This window comes from Podarcis pityusensis (genome assembly GCF_964106645.2).
Source record: "Podarcis pityusensis genome assembly, chromosome: 10".
In the NCBI taxonomy this organism is placed as follows: domain Eukaryota; kingdom Metazoa; phylum Chordata; class Lepidosauria; order Squamata; family Lacertidae; genus Podarcis; species Podarcis pityusensis.
Window position 1 is genome coordinate 12,424,226 of NC_138035.1, and position 21,838 is coordinate 12,446,063.

At 41.4% G+C, this 21,838-nt stretch overlaps 1 protein-coding gene across 9 annotated transcripts in view; it reads right to left on the reverse strand.

The window, feature by feature from the left end:
* The window catches only part of USP6NL (USP6 N-terminal like), a 136,102-nt gene that overhangs the window by 30,809 nt on the left and 83,455 nt on the right, over positions 1-21,838 (reverse strand). For all 9 annotated transcript variants that reach the window (XM_081022753.1, XM_081022750.1, XM_081022752.1 and 6 more), the window contains 5 exons: positions 19,520-19,559; positions 15,038-15,118; positions 6,732-6,839; positions 3,755-3,864; positions 1,189-1,237 (listed from right to left, as the gene is read on the reverse strand). In XM_081022753.1, coding sequence (XP_080878879.1) covers positions 1,189-1,237; positions 3,755-3,864; positions 6,732-6,839; positions 15,038-15,118; positions 19,520-19,559 — 388 coding nt within the window. The remainder of the gene's footprint in view (positions 1-1,188; positions 1,238-3,754; positions 3,865-6,731; positions 6,840-15,037; positions 15,119-19,519; positions 19,560-21,838) is intronic.

Here is a 21,838-nt window from a genome sequence, read left to right on the forward strand (position 1 = left end):
TCCTTGCGGACAGAAAGCTTGTATTTCGAGGAGATGCTTAGGCCACAAACTCTCTCTTTAATTCACCTTTCCTCCCTACCCTCCTTTTGAAAATGTTCACCCAGCATGAGCAAGAATTCCAGTTCTGTGTAATCTGAAAAATAACATATCTCTTTGTTTAGATTTTTACTCTACCCTATCCCAGAGGTGAAGTGTGTGCTGCAATTTGCAAACTAAGAATTCTGTGGCCGCTCAGAGACCAACAGGTTTTCAGCAGCACATAAAGTGGATGACCTCATTAAAGGTTATGGTACAAGAAACCTGTTGGGCTTTATGGCGCCATCAGAGAGTTAGTTGGTTTTGCTGCAAAGATTATTCCCCTGGAATTTGAAAACAAAACCCCAAAGGTAGAAAGGGATGCTTTACACTTTCGTGAAGAACAAAGGAGCAAGGCAAAAAAACCTCTTCGTTGACACCAGATTCACTGGCTCCTTCTGCTCTGTTAACACTGGCTGCTCTTAATAAAATACAATATTTTATTACTGATCTTGTAAGCTTGTTTCTGATTTCCATGGTTTTAGACAAAAAAAGAGAAATTACTACAGCAACAAAAGTTTTGGTAGCACCTTCTTTGAGTCACAACTTGAAGGCAGCACATTGACTACAATCCAACAACCTCAGTTTTTCATCTTCCCCTTTAGAAATTCTGCTTCCGTGGCTATGGTTACATTGGTAATGTTCATACAACCAAATATTTGCTTAATAAGCCAGGATACAAATGAGCTGTGTGCACTCGCACACAACCCATTTACAGCTGCATCACTTTCTGTTTGTGTGAGTAGCAAAACAGACCAGGAAGACACAGCTAACCACAGCTTCCTGTTACATGTGAGCTGGAAACACTGGTTAGTGTTTTCCATGCAAGCAAGGATTTAGAAACCAAGCCATGGATAAAATTTCACTTGTTTGGAAGCTATTAACTTGTTGTTCACAGATGCACACAACCTGTGCACATCCTAGCTTACTACATCAGATAGACAGACAGACAGACAGACAGACAGACAGACAGATGATAGATAGATAGATAGATAGATAGATAGATAGATAGATAGACAGATAAAATTACCTATGCAGTATGTCAAGAATAAGCGTTGTAACTGTGTGTATATGAATTTAGATCAATATGCACCCACATACTATGTGACTTACCGTATTATACACAGAATATGCAGCTAAAACATGGAATAAAGCTTGTTGTCTAGAGAGAAAAGACAGAAAGTAAATTTTGTAACTCATTTTTTGTGCACACTAATGAAATACTGAATGAATCATGATATAAAACTTCACTACCATCAGGACTTAAGAAGCACATTTTGTACATTTGCATAACCTTTGTAAAAGGATAAATATTTGTAAAATTCTTGCACGCTTTAATACATTTGTAAACATCCGAAGGCCAGTCCTCCAACAACCCCATTTTATGTCAAGCCTAATTTCAAACCAAAGTTCTAAAAGAGCCCCACGGCTGCCAAAGAAATGGAGGACTTCTGCAGAAGGGAAGGAGTCTGTGCAATTATTATTACAATTAGGTGTGCAACAAAATGTTGCAGTGAGGAGAGCTCCTCTTTGGTAGCTGGGTTGGGTTTCTGCTTTGCACTAAAACACAAGATGACTGTAGCACACAGGAAATGTAAGTGCATACCTTATAGAAGGAAAAAGAATATAATTCTGCTGTGTGCAACTGTGTTGTGCTGGGGGTGGGGTGGGGCAGGGGCGGGTGTCATCCAGGACAGACCCGCTTTAGAAGGATGAAGAAGAATACATGGAAAGGCACTCCAGTCAGGCAGAACAAGGAGGATGTGGGATGAAAGGTTTCAATCCCAACTGATTGTTGGGTTCATACAAACGTGGCACTTGGCATTTTCAAAACTGGGTAGAATCAATACTTCATTATATCTGATTTCACAAGTTTGAAATGAAAAGGAGCATTCAAGGACCCTCACTGATACATGGAACACTACACTTCAACCACCAGTTTCACAGATATTAAACGAAGAATATATTATTATGTTAGGAAACCATGTTCATCACGTTCTCCTATGGGATGCAGAAAAGGATTTAGTAAGGGAAAACATATTCGGTGAGAGATTAAATTACTCCTGTGATCAAGCTCACATGAGGCATTTCCCTCCCATATGCACAAGCTTCTTTATGTATTAAATCTGGGGAAATGCTTTAGCAACATAGGTTCTATCTTGTTTCTCTTAAAGCGTCCTTATTTTAAAAGCTTCCAGTCTCTCTCCAGATGATGCTCTTACAATTTTACTTCCAAGTGCACAACCACGTGGTATAAAAATGTTTTTTATGAATAATAGACAAACAGTAGATGCTTGAAGCTTCAGACAGCTGGATAGGATTTCCATACATTTATCTGCAGTAGCAAAGAGACAACACGGAAGACCGCTTTCACAGCCCATCTCAATGGCCCTTCCCTCAGATGTCACATGAAACTCATGTTAACCTAAAACAATGAGTAATGAAGCTGAATGGCTGAAAACTAGCCATAGTTAGTAATGAATCAAAATCCCTAGTTTGGTCATAGATGCCAATTAGTTTCCAGGCCCAATTCAAAGTGCTGGTGTTGACCGGTAACACTTTACATGGCTCAGGAACTCAATATCTTAAGGACCACCTCTCCCCATACAAACTGACCCAGATCCTGCACTTGTCATCTGAGGCCTTCCTCTATGTCCTTCACCCCCTCAAGGGTGGCAACAAAAGAACAGGCCTTTTCTGTGGTGGTTCCCCGTCTATGGAATGCTCTCCCCAGAGAGGCTTGCCATCATTACATGTCTTCAGGCATCAAGCAAAAACATTCCTCTTTACCCAGGCCTTTGGCCATTTAATAATCTATGGCCTGTTAAAACTTGGGGGGGGGGGGGGAGGCAAGAGAGAGACTGTTGTTTTGATTATTATTTTATTATGCTATCATTTGTGCTTTTTATTATGTTTTTATTATTGTGCTCCATAAAATGTGTTCTTAATACAGTGGTGCCCCGCAAGACGAATGCCTCGCAAGACGGAAAACCCGCTAGACGAAAGGGTTTTCCGTTTTTGAGTTGCTTCGCAGGACGAATTTCCCTATGGGCTTGCTTCGCAAGACGAAAATGTCTTGCGAGTCTTGAGATTTTTTTTTCGCTTTTCCCCCCCTTTATCTAAGCCGCTAAGCCTTTAATAGCCTTTTAGCAGCTAATCCGCTAAGCCGATAAGCCTTTAATAGCCGCTAAACCGTTAAGCCGCTAATAGGGTTGCTTCGCAAGACGAAAAAACCGCTAGGCGAAGACACTCGCGGAACCGATTAATTTCGTCTTGCGAGGCACCACTGTACTGTACACTGTAAAGCAGCCCTGGCCAGCATGAAGCCCTCCAGAGGCTTTTGACTACAACTCCCATCAGCTGCAGTCAGCACTTGTTGGCTGGGGCTGATGGGAGTTGTAGTCCAAAAATGGGGTGAGGGGAGACACCAGTTTGCCGACGGCTGCAATAAAGGGAAAACAAAAGCTTTCCAATTCCTCCTGTTCCTGCCTGGGAAGAAGGGTTGGGGAGAAGAGGGGAAGCACGCCTGGTTTAGCACAATGTCCAAATGTGGCCACTGTTTCCACAAATCAATAATGGCAAAGGAAGGCTTTTCAAAATGCCAGATCTTGGGGAGGTGTTCTGAAGGTCTGCAATACATAAGAAAAGGTGTAGAATAGTAGATTTTAGCTTTACTTACTTAACTCCATATCGGTCTCTAAACATGATATGATCCCGGTATGTCCGATTTACATCAAGGTCAATCTGCCTGATATCTGGTGAGGTACCTCTTGCTTGGGTTTTTAAGGTCTTGTGGGAGGAAGGAGAAAATAATCAGCAAGTGTATGTATCGCAACCTCACAGTTCATGCATATGTTCTAGACTGGGCATGCAGCTGGGAGAATTTCTACATAGGAATGCAAACCAGTTCTCTTTCAATAGTTCACCTGCACACCTGCATACCCAACCCTACATTTGAAGTCAACTAAAGCTTCATTATTATATTTCCCTAACACTAGATCAGTTATTAATTCATACCTAAAGAATTCTAAGACTTTCAGCAACGGTCCATTTCCCTCTCAAAAGTTTTAAGGTTTTTTTAAAATGTAGACTTTCCTTTAAATGTAGACACTTGAGTTTTTCATGTCCTGGTGGACTTTTTTCTTTCTTTTCCTGCACACATCACTAGATGGCATCTGTAACCTTTGAAGATAGGCCCGGTTCTCTTAAACCCTTTTTATTTGTTTTTTTCTGTAGTTAACTTGCAATCTTTGTTAAGATTAGTTGTAGGCCATTTCAAATTCTTCTGAATCTTGATGAATAGTTCCACTGGATCTTAACAAGCAACAATGAACTGAACACAGGATGACAACCATGACCCATAACTAAGAAGAAAGGGCAGGATCCGGACAAAGTACTTCTGAGGCCAATTGATTTAAATGGGAAGGTTAAGCAAATGCTTTAAGTACTTTTAAGTTCAACCAATTTTAGTTGGAAAGATTTAACTGTGACTAGATTATAGCCTGAATCTGGATTTATACATCTATGTCATCTATTCATATTACACTAAAGGCTTGACTGGCCCAGAGATCTCACACATGAAGCAGAAGGAGATAGTACCCCTTCACCAATGTGACAAGCTCTAGATGTTTTGCACTACAACTCTCAGTAGGAGGATACCAGGTTGGCAAGGCTGGAGACAGTAGACTCCTAAGAAAGTAAGAGTGTATTGTGCCATTTCAGGCTGTAAAAAAAAAAATGCCTTTTTAAAAATGCTAGCTTCAGTGCTCGCTTCGGCAGCACATATACTAAAAATGCTAGCTTCAAATAAAATCAGGTCTGAGAAAAACAGTCTATTCTAACCTGCTACCTACCAGGTTGGACTGCTGTTTGCAGGAAGGCTGTGTCTGTTTGCTTTAAACGTAAGGGAGGACACTCCAATATGTGACATCTCCTGTCCCCAATCTAATCTAAAGTGGTACAGCCCATTCTCCCATCCAGTATACACTTTTTTCCATATGGAGCATGTCAGTCAAGCACATACGACTTAAAAGCTGGCAGAAGCTTGTCAGAAAGGCTTTCAGGGTATTAGGGAAATGAAACTGGAGTTTATATACAAGGTCTATTTTTGTTAAGATTCAAAAGCTTGCTTCCTGTCAAGGACATGGAGCCCAAGCTGGTATAACACAAGGTCTCTGATTAGGTTTAGGCAGTGCTTTTGGGGGGGGGGCAGGGGTACACATACACCTAAACATTTTGTGAATCTAAGTTTGGTCTTATTGAGGGGCAGTATTTCAATATGAGTAGGAAAATGAGAATACCCCTAAATATTTTTTTTTGGGGGGTGGGAAAGCATTGGGTTTAGGGAAGCGGCCATTGCATACTGGCTACATGCACAGGTTCAGTTCCCAGCATCTGCAGGTAGCTAATAAAGACCCCTGTCTGGAAAGCTATTGCTAGCAGTGCAGACGACACTGAGCTAGATGGATCGGTGGTGGGCTTTGAGGGGAAAACCAACGCACCTCCTATGCACCAAAGGCTTCTTTTGTGTGGTGGTGATATTTTTTGTTTTTACTTTAAAGCAACCCAAAAGGGTCTCCTTCTGATGGGCGTAATGGATCACTGGCATTAGGAGGAAGAGGAGTTTAACCCTTTCCCTATTCTATTTTTCCAATATAAAAAAAGAATCCCATTCCCCAAAGATGGTATTAGGTCTGCTGCGTTGGGTGGGGGGTAGATTCAAGCATCTGAAACACCTCTGCATTTTCCCTCAAGGAGGGCAAAGAGCAGTGGGAATCAGAGTAGGACTTAGATTGGAATCAGCTTGGGCAGAACTTGCCAATACCCACCCCCCATTTTTCTTAAAAGTTGGCAGCGTGGTGGTAGAGGAGCCCTGATCATAGCTCTGCCACATCACGTCTGTTTCCAGCTACAGAGAGTGGAGTGGGTGTGCATGCTTTAGCATGGGAGGAAACAGCAGAGGCAGAAAGGGTTAAACAGCTTGCTAAAGAGAAAGCGCCCAATGGCTTCTAGGAACAAGACTATCCTGTTTATGAGTAGTGCAGTTGCAGGCTGAGAAGTGGGGACATTTCCTGGAAAACAACTGGACGTAGTTAGGTTCCTATTAATAGGATTTAATCAGGACTTTCGAGAAAGATGCCTCTCAACTTTTGAACCGTTCCATCTAAAGGGTGACATGAGCAGCGGACATTTTAAGTGTGCTAATCAAGAGTATTTGCAAACCATTGTTCTCTGTGTGGATTCTACATTTTCAGAGAACTCAAATATTTGCTTCCAATAAGGAACCTGAACGCTGACGCATATTCAACAAACAAGGATATAGAAACCGGTGCCAGAACCATGGAAATTAGTCACTGACTTCTTCCACAATGAATGCTTTCATTAAAAGCTGATCAACCTTTTCTCCTTTGAGGCAAAGGGAATCATGAAGGCTATACATAGGTTATCATTCTACCTGATAGTAAAGTTGGAGGTATGATATGGATAAGAACAATCTTTATGAAAGCGGTTAGTCCTTTCTAAACTAGATTTTAATTAAACAATAATAATAATACAATTTGTTGTTTTAGTCATATCATGAAACACTAAAGCACTATGCGGTCTACTTTTCAAATATTTGGGCACAATACAGTATTTCTGATTTTTTAGAAACTCACATTATAATAGTCTTTCATTTCTTCTTTCATTTTAGGGACATCAAGCAACAAAGACCAGACTTCACCTCTCAGCTGCAGTGGAATTCCTTTATAAATTCTCCTATGAAACTGTGTAAATAAACAAATAAGCAACATCAAGCAGGAGTAAACCAGAAAAAAATTGACGTGGTGACTATACCAAGACCTATAACCTGGAAACAAAGTAAATGGTATTATTAATTTAGACAGAACTGGCCTGTGCTTGTGTGTACGCGCATGACAGTTTCAATGATATTCTCTCTTTGTTGATTCAGTAGCTGTGCCATGCACTGAAAAGCATGTGAAAAAAGGAGGAAGGGGTAATGTGAGGAATTATAAGGGAATTAGTTGCTCTGCCATGTGGGTTCACAGAAGGTAATCAGATGTGCTCCCTAACAGACCTTTTTTGGTTGCAGTTTGAGCACTCACACAAGAACACTGATTTTGCTCCTTAAAAAAACAAAACTTCTTTTATTTGTGTAAACAGCAATTTTCAGGGGGAGAGAATCAATAGGGTCATATATGCATATATGGTCAACTGGAGCCTTGATCACCACCATTCATCACAATATGTCACCTGTCACCACTACTTATAACTTACCAGCTACTATTGTTATGGCCAGTGGGCAAAATGAAATTGAGTTGAACCGCGATCAGTGTGATGTCTCCAAAGACAATGGTGCAAAACGTGGCAATACAAATACAGGGCGTAATGCCAGGATTCAAAGAGCAGCCATAGATGAACCACGCTAGATTAATTTGACACAGGTGTCCTCTCCTGTCTTCAACCACAAAACCACGGACACTGGTGGAGCACAGTTTGGGAGCCCCTCTTTAAAGTGTAGAAAGTGGAGACTAGATTTGCATGTAGACTGCACCATGGATGCCGCATATACAGCATAATAAATATACACACACCGTCAACCCCAACACTTAAGACACAGTGTTAACTTTCTGCAGCTCCATCATATTGTGGCCTACTCCTTTCTTTCTTCCTTGCTCCTTCCTTCCTAAAGGGTCCTAATATCCACTCCCATACCCCTGTGCAGTAATGTTCCCAAGTGTACAATACTAAGAATGGCCATAACTTCAAAATCATTCCTACAGCTGTTCTACAATACAAAAGCTGTTTGCATAGAATACTGTGCACAAAATTCAAAATATAAGCTAATGCAAGCATTTGGAGGGAAACCACAGTTGTTCACCATTTACACCTTTCCCCCTCCTGCCATTCCTCTGCTTGAACTCATAAGAATCTAATCAATTTTTTTAAAAAAGAGAGAATCAGAAGGCTGTTTACGCATCTCTTGTGCAACATCTAGTTGGCCCTGAAAGGCATACTGATATAGAACACCTAGCTATATGGCTAATTGGCTGTGGGTTTCAGCTGAGATGAGTCTCACCAAAAGCAGCACGTTCTGGAAGGTTAAAACAAAATCAATAACTGATTAGACACTTAATCTCCTGGCTCCACGTTGTAATTTACAAATCAAATGAATTCATAAAGGATTTCACAGTTATAAACCTTTAGCTGCTATGTCAAATACTGCATGGGGGGAAAAACTAGTGGCGGATTTTGCAAGCTAGCTCTGCGGGTCAATTCCATTACATGGCGTGACTGTTACTTTTAACCTTGCAATGAAAATTAAATTCTTCAAAGCAACACCCTTTCTCACAGCCACACACACAAATTAAAAAATAACTGGATGCTTAGAGTTCCAAATTATTGTAGATAATAAGTATTAGAAATCTTTCCTATTATGTGGTCATCACTTTTACCCTCAGTCACTTAGAATGCGACAACCAGAATGTAGTTCTATCCCATTGGCTGTGGAAACTGTGATTAGCTTCTTCAAAAGCCAGCTCAGACATATGGTCCGTTTTGATGCTTATGAAGGCCCAATATCCTGTTCTCGTGGGTGAGTAGCTCTCATATGCTCTCACACATTGCTACACTCTGACTGTAAGGGCAGAGGTGGGTGGTCCACATAAATGTTTGTAATGCTTCTGTACAGAAGTCAGAATTGTATGATTATTCCCCCTCAGAAGAAAAAGAAAGAGGAAGGGAGAATTCTGATTCAGCCCTCGTGCACAGAAGCATCCTCACGAAACATCTTCATCACGTATTCCGTTATGAATATGGGGTGGGCATGTTTGCTCAGTCCTCTGCCCAGAAAAAGGGATATTTGACCCAGGTAAGCATCTGCACTCAGCTATGGACTAAAGGACCGCCATAGGAAAATCACTACACACAGACACCAATTTCTAAAATGTGGATATTCTCTTTCTGGTTGTAAGGGTGAACGGGATAAGGAAACAGCAGTATCTGTCATGCACATGAAGGGTAAATGAAATATAAAGGATGAATCACCGCTGTCTGATGCAATTATAATTGATCAAGGCAGAATGAGGAAATGGCGGGACGCAGTGCAAACAGCTGCATCAACAGCTGCCGCGCACTCCAGGCCAAGCGGGTATCGGGCCTTGTGGGAATATGCCAGCTGTGAGAATGGTACATCTGCTCCGATTGCACAGCACTAGATGAGTGGGACAATGTTTCTCAGAAACAGCAGTTCATTAAGTTCTTTCTGAAGGGAAAAACCGAATCAGGCTTAGCTAACGTGCAATAAAAGTTATCGTGATGGGGGGGAAAAGCAAAGGTATTTTTAAAAAGAAAAAATGTGGCAAAAAACTGGACAAATTAGATTCTTATCATAAATTTGCAAAGTGCTTTATATTCTGTGTACTTCTTCACAACAACCCTGTGAGATAGGCCACTGCTACTCCACTTTCCCACATGATGGGAAGTAAAGCTAATGGTCCAGAAACGTGTCTTATGGAAATAAATATGTACACCTTGACTTTCCATAATCACCATAAGACCCACAACTAAATGTTTCCTGTTGCTATTTAAACTCCCGAGCTTTTTACACTGACTGACACACACACACCCAACCCTTGAGACTATTCTCGGTTAGTGAATGCAATTGTGTGCACTGGAGGGGGGGGGATGTTAATCCTTGTGAAACTCTAATATCACTTGCCATCACAGGTCTACTTTAGAGTGCTGCAGCCAGACGATGACTCCTTTACAAAAATACTTTTACATTTGCAAATCAGATTTGTTGTGCTTACATGTTGCCTTCAGGTGTACACTTAAAAATGGTAACAACACTCGAGTTTGAGTGGCCTTTCCAGCCAATTCCAATTCAGAAGCGAAGTCACAAAATAATGGACCATATCAAAGGCATGGAAAATGTACATTAATTGTTACTGAAAAGATGTTACTGAAAAGCGTCGGGACAGTACTAGCAGTGAAAAGAAGCCTTCAGAGCCATGCTACATAATTTTCCAGACTTTCCTGCAGGCTACTGACACTTAGATCTAATTGATCTTGTTCTCCAAAAAGGAAGTCCTTTATTACAGACAGATGTTACCAGATTCTGGCTTAAAAAAAGGAAAACCAAACTGGATTAAGGATTCCCACTGCCTGTCTCAGATTTCAGAGACAAAGCACAGAGAAAATCTTATAAGCTGCCAATATTGAGGGTATATTCTTCGAAGGAAGAAAAATACCCTTTTGTTGGCACTGGCTTAGCTGATACAAGAGATTAAAAAAAAAAAAATCTTTATGGGAACGAAATGAAGGCCATGCAATCACAAGGAAACAGGCAGGGTGAAATCCAGCTGTGGCAGCAGCCTCACCCTGAGCTTAGCTCTCTTCTGCATGCGGAAGATTGAATTCCTGGCATCTCCAGGTGGGGATAGGATTCTCCGCAGCCTCAAGCCCTCAACAGTCAGGCCTGTCTGGGCAGACAATACTGAGTTAGATGAATCAATGGTCTGACTTGGTGTAAGGCAGATTCCTATGTTCAGGGTATTTTTTAAGAAGAGGAGAAGAGCAGCCCTGCAGGATCAGACCAAAGGTCAGTCTCGTGCAGCTTCCTGCTTCCCACAGCAGCCAACCAGATGGCTCTGGAAAGCTGCAGAAAAAGCAGTGTGTGCAAGTAATGACCCTCTCCTGTTGTGGCTCCTGCTGCCGCCTCCAATCTTTGAGGTTCTATCAGGCTATTACGGTGGGGCACACCTGGCTGTAATCTAGTTCTATAAACTCCCCACGGTGGTACATTTTCTGCCAATAGCCACCATTAAACAACAGCAGCAGCGTAACATCGTTTTGTAATAATTTTCATCTCAGAAATCTTTCCTTTGCATACTGTGGTTCCTATTTTAAATTGTTTCTGGATATTGTTTACTATTTTGGTTATGTCTTTATACTCATCGCTGACTGCTCTGGGCATCTCCACTGGAGGCGGGAAGAGGCTTATTATAGGAAGCCAAACAAAATATGTAAGTATTTTCAAATGCAAGGCCTTTCCAGTTTTCCACAAGTATTTCTGTCAATAGCTTGATACCATTCAATTATATAATGTTCTCATCTTCACATTCAGAATCATGCTCCAATATTTTAATGCACCTATTCGATAATATAGGCTTAGTTTTAAAAATAAGAGAACCTGGTTCTCAAGCATTTTTTCCCTTGTGCTAGCACTGGCAGCCATGTTCTTCTGCAAGCCTTCCAGAGCTCAAAAATCAAGGATTCGACTCTTATGTTTCATAATGACTGAAATAAACATCTCCCCAGCCATCTCCATCTCTCCAAATCATTCATGAAAAGGACAAAAAGCCCTGTGTATTCCTTTGGGGCTTCATTATCTTGTACAAACAAGAAGCTTCACAGGTATTCTTATTTTCCTGAGTTTTTAGGAACCAAGATCTTGTTCAGCATAAGGGGGGAAATCTCAGGGTGACCGTAGAAGCTAAGGATTGAACCAGCTGCTATATCCACCTGCAAAGAGCCTCATCCTCTCTTTTTTCATCCTTTCTCTCTTTAGAATACCTGGTTTCTTACTGGACTCAAATAACCAGGAATTAACAGTTGAAATAAATTAACAGGAAACAAAGCACCAGAAATTGCTCTGGGGTCCAAGATTAAACCACGTGCTACCAATATGGAAAGTAAGCAAGCAAAATGGTGTTGGAGACACAGAATAGTATCCAGCTAACTCGTTCTATCACTGCAAGGATTTCCACTTGTGCCACGGCTCTCCTCTAACCCCCTACACCCACTAAATATGTTCTGGGGTTTCCCCCAACCTTCCAGATATCGGGAGGCCGTGGGGTGCATGTATGGGTGGAGGGAGTTCTGTTCCATAAGCAGAATTCCTTGCACTGACATGATGTGCTAGCTGGAAACTGCCCACAGAGAGGGTTGGAAGGGCTAATCAGTGTTCTCTTTGCCACTTGTTATTGTATTGTTTGTATATATTTTGCTGGATCCATTTTTAATTTTGATTCTTGTTGTAAGCTTGGTTACATGGCGTTATCTAAATACAATAAATATACAGAAGTGATCTGCAAGTGGCTGTAGCAGCTGCTAGAACCCATAGCTACTACAGTCACATGGAGGCTTCACACCATATGGAGCCTCATTCATTGACTTCTGTGTGAATCAGAGATGGGACAGCAAGAGGAAGCCTTGTTGCTATCTCCTTCTGAATCTCAGAGAGGCTTTTATTTATTCTTTGGAAGCTATGGACAGGGGAATGGGGAACAAGGGGACAATTTGACACAGAGTCTCTCAATAAACTCTAAATTATTTTCAGCTACCTCAAGCCTGGCAGTTTCTCCCCCCTCCTCCCTGACGCTTCCTTATTTCTTTTCTCTCAGTCAGATAGCTACTCCATCAACAAGCGAGTCAGATGGCACAGCAAAGAAGACATTTGAATGTGAATACAGTGAATGACATTTTTATTCAAGGCACCCTGAAAGTTACGGTCACACCAGGACAAAAGAGGCTTTAATGCCTGCCGTGATTGATGGCTTGATATGCCCTATCTCAGCTGCTGGATATAATTAAGATGCAAACACATAAACTCAAAGCACCAGGTCAAGAAGGGCTGTCAAGCAGCATACAGAGAGGCAAACGTGTTGATTCCCTATGCTACTAAAGAAAGGTTGCAGGTTATTGGAGTTGGGGTGTGTGTGCGTGCATGTTAGGAAGGTGGGGTGTTGAACAAATACCTCCCTCTCTACAATTTATATATTATGCAGCACACAAGATTTGAGAAGTGCTTTAGAAGTTTTTGCTGCCCTTGTGCTCCAAACAATGCTGCAAGTCAAGGCAATAACTTATGCCCATTTTAGAGATAGGAAGCTGAAGTCAAAATTGAGGCTTGGCCAAGACTGCACAAGGCATATCCATTTTCAAAAACTTTGCCAAACTGGCGTGATAGGGACCATTCTAATGAAAGACTAGTGAATGTCTCCTTCCCTTACATTCCACAGAACAGCTTTAACGTCCTTAAATGCCTTTGCCAGCATTTCTCTTCCCAACATTAGAAAAGACCAACAAAGGGAGGGAGGAGGAGGGAGGCTAAATAGTAAAACATTTTCTATAGTAAGAGCCTCCAGAGAGAAAGGGCTGTATCACAAATTGGTGCAATGTGCTTAGTTTCCGAGGTTCTTTTTCAATGCGGCACACAAAACATGTACCAGTTAATACAACTGCTGCTGTAGGAGGAGGAGAATAATAATAATTATTTTTTAAATAGGATTATTAAAAGAAAAGTAGTTTCAAAACATGCCCAACATGGAAATTGGGAGTTTGGGGATCTCAAATTTTGCACTTGTACATAACTGGTTTGTGGGCAGTTAGGAGAGGAAAGAAAGAATGTCATTGCATCTACAGGAACCCTGTTATTCCTGTTAGATGGACACCGTTAAACATAGTGATGGTCCACGCCCATTTCTTAGCACTTTCTACCCAAATCTGATCAATCAGGATTCTGCCCTTTGGCAAAGAGAAATATGACCAAGAGCAAATTGCTATATATCCCTCCCATCTTGCAAATCTTCCTTTCCTGTACATTTCTACCCAACAGCGCAAGTCCCTTCTGTCCCGCTTGGATTTCCTCCCAGACCATCTTCTCCTGCTCTTCTCTTTCCCTCAAACCTCAGCACCTCCAACCCACTTCCTACAGACAAACTGGTTATATTTCCTGCTAGATGTGAAGCTCCTCCTTCTCCTTAGATCCTACCAAGGAAGCTTCACTGTCTGTCAACGTTCTATAGCTAGAAAGCTTCCTTTGAGCATGTAGAATGTTCATGAGCCAGTGTGGCGTAACAGTTAAGAGGGTTGGACTATGACCTGGGGAAGCCGGGGTTCAAATCCCCACATCTACATCTACATCTATAAATATAAATAAATAAATATAAACATATAAATACACACACACACACACACACACACACACACAAAACAGCAGGTAAAATGTTATAAATGTATTGCACTTAAGAAGCCTGGGTGAATAAAGAGGTTTTCATCTGGCACCTATGACATAAACGTTGGTGCCAAGTGAGGCTCTCTGGGAAGACTACTCTATAACCTGGGCACCATAGCCAAAAACGCCCTAGTTGGCACTTGCCTCATCTCTGAAGGCGGAGGCACTCAGCAGATCTGAAAAATACTGGCCTACGTTGGGTTGGGTAGTAGCCACTCCTTCAGGCATTTACATATTATTTATTTAGAGCATTTGTGCCCCGCGCGCTTCAGCCAAAAAGGCTCCCAGAATGGCTTATATAAAATCAAAACAAGGCAACCCCTACCAGCAGGATTACATTCAAATAAATAAACAAATAAGTAAATAATCTAGTCCAACCCCCTGCAATGCAAGGGGTTTTTTTGCCCAACATGGGGCTCGAAGCAATGACTGAGATTTAAAATATCATAGTCTACTAACTGAGCTATAACACTGATGTGCAGTAACGCATATGTATTTCATGAAACATTATTCTTTTTGCATCAATGCCTTTCAGAATCTTGCAGCATGAGAAGATCAACAGACCAGGGAGGGATTTGTGTGCACACAAGAGAGAGAGAATAGGCTGAATGTTACCAGTGAATATTGGGGGGGTTTTATTTTAAAAAAATGCACACATTTAAGTGAAACTTCACAACTTTCTGCTTGTGTTCACCTTCTCCATTCCTACTGCACAATTATAAAATTGGTACTTCCTAAGCAATTATTCTTCTGCAGCTTAACTTCCAGAGCAATGAAGCTCTTGGAAACTAGCTGAATGGAAGGCTCTTTGTGCATTTGTTGTTTAAAATGAATGCTATAATGAAAGCTATGATAGAGAAAAATGAAAGCCGGGCACCACAGAATCCAATTTAATACTGTTGCATTCAGCAAATGCAACTGCCTGTGGAAGCACTTTAACTTTACCTTTTCTGTGTTCTTGTATTTCTCCCAGCTTTTCAACATCTTCAGCCATTTTGTAGTTCTTTCAATTTCAAGCTGCTTTTGCTGAAAATAAAATTAGAGTGCATTATTCCCTTCATCTCACCTGTACTAAAGAATGTTTGGACATTTACAGGCGTTTAGGAACAGACGCAGCTACGCATTTCATATCAGAAAAACCAATGGCAAGTATTATAAATCAAATGCAAATGTTTAAGAAATACATTGGGGTTTCTTCTCCCCAGCCTTAACATGATGCTGATCATGTCCAACCAATACATAGGTGTTAAGGAGGAAAAGCACATATTAAATTAGAAATTAAATTAAAATTAAAAACACAAATATTTGCAAATAAGGCCATCGATAAATCTAAACTGAAGCAGAATTAAGCAATATGCCATGGGTAGGCAAACTAAGGCACGGGGGGCCAGATCCGGCCTAATCGCCTTCTAAATCCAGCCCGCAGACAGTCCGGGAATCAGTGTGTTTCTACATGAGTGGAATGTGTCCTTTTATTTAAAATGCATCTCTGGGTTATTTGTGGGGCATAAGAATTCATTCATTATTATTTTTCCCAAAATATAGTCCAGCCCCCCACAAGGTCTGAAGGACAGTGGACCGGCCCCTTGCTGAAAAAGTTTGCTGACCCCTGCAATATGCCTTCAACTGGCAGTGACCACATGGTTGTTTCTCAGCTAGTCTTCTATTGTTTCCTCTGGCCATCAGTGACACTTTGGGGGCCTCAGGAAGAAGGCTTTCCCAGCACCTGCCTCCTGATTCCTTTCTGATTCCTTTAGCTGGAGATGCCAAGGGTCAGACCTGGGACCTCCTGCTTGCAGAGCTTCTGCTCTAAGTGAATGGTCCCCAAGCATCTTTCTTCTGGATAACTTGGAAGCTGCTGGTGGTTTTGGCGAACCACTTAATTAGTTTCCTGCCTGTTTAGAAATTTTAATGTGCTGTGCATAATTTTTTAAAAAAATCAAATGCTATTCAAATTCTCCTGCAGCCAAGCTGGTGCCAAACATATTGCTCTGCTTGCCTCTGGACCAAATCAGCGAGGGGTCTTGTCAAAGGACCTCCATACATACTGCCCAGGCTTGCACCCTGGGAGATCACTTTGGTGATCTCCATTGTGTCCCAAGACAGTTTGAAGCCAACAGCAGCCACCTAATGTGTAGATAAGTCAGTTTCACCCTGAACCATCCCATTCCAGAAATACCTACTTGGCTGTACATACAAAGTTTTGACTATCTCCCATATAACAACCTCCAGATTCTGACCAGTAAAAGTTACAATGAAAATTATGTACTCCACTCTGTACTTTGCCACACCCATAGGAGATGTGGAGTTTATTTTAAATGCCACTGTGCAGCCTAATCAGAGCATTGCACTGCAAAGAGATACTAAGCAACAACAGGTTATTCCAAAGACAGACATAATTACAGTAATTTAAGACCACTTCACAATACTTAAATGGAATAGAGCCACTGTGCATGCTATAATCTTTCCTTTTGCTGATAAATACCTATGGAAGGTTTGCATTCGTTCATCAAGCAAAGTCTACCCAACGAAAACATTTTGTAACAGTGTTTAGGAAGAGTCTTATCTGAAGCTCTACAATTTCATAGTAACTTTATATTATGTTAAGCAGAGATTCTTCCCACTAATGTGCACTCTCATAGAAAACTGCACACACTTGACTTCCACAAGAGAATGTGCAAGGAACTAAATGTGCAGCAATGCATTTTAGTGACAGTTTTGTTCCCCAGCTAGTTGACTGCATCATAAATTGTGGGCAACAACTGAATTTTAGCTTCTGCAGCAATGCTTCCCAAATATGCTATTCGGGACAGTTTTTTTGCTGGCTTAAAAACTGGAGAGATACTATACTCAAAAAGATTTATCAATAGCTCCCTGAGCATTTGAATGAAGTTACTTTTTCAGCTTCTGTATAGAATAGCTATAATGGACTTCCATTACCCTGCTCTCTCCTTTGCATATGTGAATCTGAGATCTCCCTGATCTTACAGTGACACCTGTATTTTAGAACAGTGTTATTACAGAAATCAGACAGATACCTACAACCTTATTTTTTTGACCCCCTGACTACCAACAGTTTTTAGAGAATTTGTTCGGTTCAGTGTTAGTCATTCTGTATTTTATTATTTTATTATTCTATAATCTTACTATGTTTTATTAATTTTATGGTGCACCACCATGATATTTTTCTTATTACTTGACAGTTTATAAACATTCCTGTAAATAAAATAAAAAAATAGTCCCAAAGAGCTTTTCCACTGATGTTCCCCAAAGTCTTAAGTAGTCCTAGAATAGTTCAGAAATGTTGATATTCCACCCACAAGTGACAAGCAGATAGATGTTAGGAGTACAGATCTGCTTAAGCAGTTCATTTCCCTAGTTTCTTATAAACTTTACTTTGAACTGAGTTGAGTTGGAACTTCTGGGTAATGACCAAAAGTCATGTTTTTGGTACAAAAAGGCTTCATAACCTTGTGACCATAGCACTGGGAACATGCACCACCTTTATGTTTTTTGGGGGTACCTGATACATAAGAGAGAAGTTCTGGCCACACGTCTTGAACTTTTGTGTGTGAAGACCAGTCCTTAACCTTTGTTATCAGCTCCTTCTCCTGACTTTTATGTTCTACAGTTTGTCAAAACACTCCACTGCACAATTAGAGCAAATGCTGATTAGTTGGTAAGTTGTGATTTCAACATTTAACACCCCAATTTCCTCCTTCCTAAAATTATTGGCTATAACATTACAGATTATGGGGAAAAAAGAGAAGTAGCAACAACCCAGCAATTACTGAAAATTGCTCCCACCCACAAACTTTCATCATTTCCATCTGAAAGTCAAGTAAAAGTCAAATAATGGATGCAAACAAAAATGCAAGGACAAAAATCTCTGCTAAAGGATATACTGGTGGAATTATGGAGTATGCAAAATTCAGCCCTAATTTCTCCTAAAGTTTTTAAAGTAGTAACAAAAGGCCCTATTTTCCATTCTCCCATACATTAGATGAAAATAGCTTCTGGATCTTCAGATAAGAGCAAAAGTTTTCAGAGGGCATTTAAGTTAGAGAGCATCCCGGACTAGGCAGAGACCCAAGTGTAATTTAAAGAGGCTTAATTAAGTAGAAGCTCAGCAAACAGCTGCAAAAAGAACACAAGTGGCTCTTCCACCTTCCCAGACTAGCAGGGCTCAGCATCCTCTTGGCAAGTGACCTTTCAGTTGATCCTAGGAGTGTTAACAGCTCTATGGGGACTGCATAAGCTGCCTTCTTTTGACGACATTCAATGCCAAATAATCACCAAGAGCAAGGGCAGAAAAAGTAGCTCGCCGCATCTGAGGAAGAGAGGCACTTTTGAGAGATTTCACGAACAAGGGAATGGGTTTAATAGGAACATCTAACAGAGAAAGCTAAATTTGACTCACAGCAGCCTCAGTTGCAGCACAGCCAAGTCTAAGCATGATGTAATCTGTGGAATGCACAGAGGGTGGTGGAATTTGATGGCACAAGTAAGTCTTCAGCACACAAGGTTTGGGCCAAAACACCATGCAGATTGTGAAACATAAATCGATAAGCACTTGCCTCGCTATGGGAAGAAAGTGTGAGGGCTCTGACAGGGTCCTAGAGTCCTACCGCCTCCTTCCCAAAGCCGAGTTAGCACTTGCCCAGCTGGGAAGGAGGTGGGAGGGCTCTAGGACTCTGCCAGAGTCCTCATGCCTCCTTCCTAAAGCCTGGCATGGCACCAGCGCTGAGTAAGGGACACCAAATTTTGGCTTAGCTCGGGGCACCATCGCACCAAAGTCTGCCCCTGTGAAAACAGTACTTTCGCAGTCTTCTGTTAGAACTCAGTACAACTCAAATGGTGGAGTACAGACTTTGCCTGCAGAAAGCCCCATGTTCAATCTCTGGCATTTGCAGGTAGCCCTGGGAATGTCCATCTGAAACTCTAGAAGAGTCGCTGCCAGTTACTGTTGAGAAAGGAGTACCAGAGGCAGCCAATGTGGTGCTTTCCAGATATTGCTGTTATGCAACTCCCAACCACTGCCCTTGACCACTGCCCTTGCTAGTCAGAGATGGAGACCAACATGTGGAGGAGACCACGTGTACGTAGTGGTGTACATAGCATAGTATAACCAATGTTCTGCTTCAGTGTAAGACACCTTCTGTGCACCAGCTTCAATCTACAATATCTCCAGTTACAAGTTACAGAATCGCAGGTTAAAGGGCTAGCAATGATCACTGCCTGAGACCTAGAAGAAGCACTCCCCGTCAGAGCAGATAGCACTAGTCTTGAGTCATGGTCTGACTCAAGACAGCTTCATATGCACAATGACCTGCCCACATATAGCTTCAGCAGTGGTACAGCACTGAGTAGAACAATCACTGGTTTGGCGCCAAACTGGTAATTTAAAGTGAGAGATGAAGAACTTACCCTCTCTGTTGCTGCATCATGGACAGGTAGCTCCTCTTGGCTAAAAAGAAAGGGGAATAGACTATTACTTCCGTTGAATATGAACAAAATGATCGTTTCGAACAGATTGCTACTAATGGAGACTCAGAGGCATGGTGCAGAAGATGAAGACTTAAGAGCCAATTGCAAAACATTATGCCACAATATTGTAAGATGGACATATTTGATTACAATCCTCCGTTTGGGGATAAAACTCAGGGGAAGCTCAAGTGCATAGGGTGGTGCTGCTTCTACTGTATAACATTCTACAAGGTCTTTAAAGCAGAAAAGTTCATGGGCCTACAATAGAGAGAGAAGATTACAATGAAGTAGGATGGACAGGTATGTATTAGTCATATAAAACAGTCAAATATTTACTTGGGCTGTATCCAAAAATCTATTTTGACTTTAGCACTCAGAAAATTCAATTGAACAATACTTGAAATTAATGACTACGTCAAATTCTGTGCTGCGGAATGACTGTTAAATCAGTTTTAAACACAGATCGATACCTAGCGAATCACTTGGGTGGGTGATTTCACAACCCATAAATTAGTTTACAAATCTGCATCCAAATCACACAAAATAGGAAAATGTTTTTAAAGTCAGAAGCCAAGATAAAAAGAAGACTGCCTTTCATTATAAGCAGTTTGGAGTGGTGAAGAAAGACACTTGCCTAGTAATATGCTTAGAACTGTTGGGTCCTTACACACACTCAAACACTCATATATTTATATACTATTTATTTTGGCGAAGTAAGCTGAGATATTCATATGCAGCCCCTTCCCTCCCTCCTCAACATGCCACAATTAAACTTGGAAGTCTGCTATTAATCATAGTTTCCTGTTTCAGTCAAACCAGGAAAAAGTATGTTTACCAGGTTCAGAACAAGCCAAGGTTTAAGATCCTGAGTTGTTGCCAACCACAGTTCCCAATTAACTATGGTTCATTGAAGACTTCTTAGCTTTCAGCAGTGCACCAAGAAGAGAAGAGGGAAGGAGCAGCACGAAGACAGTGTGTGCTGCTGGTAAAAGTCTCACGCTTATCTGGGCTTATTAAGCTGACATATAATCATCCAAATTGGGCCAGTGACTTTTGCCTGGGTCAGTATGTGAAATGATTTTTAAGGAATTGACTGATCTCTACACTGGCTCATGACTCTTAAGGTTTCTTGCATTCTCCATTTTTTTTGTAGCATGTAATGCTCTTCAACCTGCAAGAGCTCCCCGCCAAACAGCCATTGTGGTTCTTATACTCCTTCACTTTTGCTCTTTGCTTGTGACACAACGTGGTGCAAACTGTGTAAAATTAACAGGAGGAGGGCCATTGGTAAGGCAGGAATTGTCTGGCTCATACTGTTCCATTAATTTTTTATTTTCAGCTGCATAGAGGCTCTGCATCCAAGTCTCAGCGCACCATAAATAATATGCAATCTTTTGGAAAGGATGATCTGAATGCAAGTATTAATTCAGATGCTCGCTACAGCAATTTACAGCTTACTGCTCACTGACCACGCATATTGCTCAAGTTCTCAAGATGCACATTCTTATTCCAGCTGAGCAAGCTACGGGGTTGGACTGGATTGTATTAATTTTACCCCGCCACTTCTCCCGCTGCCACTTCATCAGTGATTTTAATAATTCAGTATTGCTAGTTGGTGCATTGCATAAAATGGGAGAGTGCTGTCTGCACAATACAGCTGCCATGGGGATGCTCGTTCCCATGTTGAATCTGCCAAAAAAAACCCCAGCTCAGTTGTTTAGCAGAACTGACAACACAGTGTCTTGCCCACTGTACACAGCTTTCCCACATCAACCAGCATCCTCTGATCAAGTTTGGTTGATTTGGTTGGAGGGGGTTTTGGGATGGGGTGGGAGAGAGGAAGTTACTCATTTATATCCCACTTCCCTTCCAAGAAAGCAGCACACACAGGGTTCCCTGTGGTCTCCCATCAAAGCACTGACTAGACACTGGCGGTTGCTGTATTGTGCGCCCTCTGACTACAGAATTAGGCTTCTACTGTACCATATCACCAATGGGCCACAAACATATCATGCTAAATAAGCTACAGTGGTCCCCAAGGGAGCCACTACCAACACCCATTTTATTGCATATCTTATATAAGGTTCTTAGTTTCTGTTCACTATAGCGAAGGACCCTAGTTCTCTGGTAGAGCAGCTGCTTTGCGTGCAGAAGGCCTTTGGTTCAATCCCCAGCGCCTCCAAGTAGGACTGGGAAAAGCTCCTGCCTAAAACCTTGGAGAGCTGCTGCCAGCCAGTGAAGACAATAGTGAACTAGATG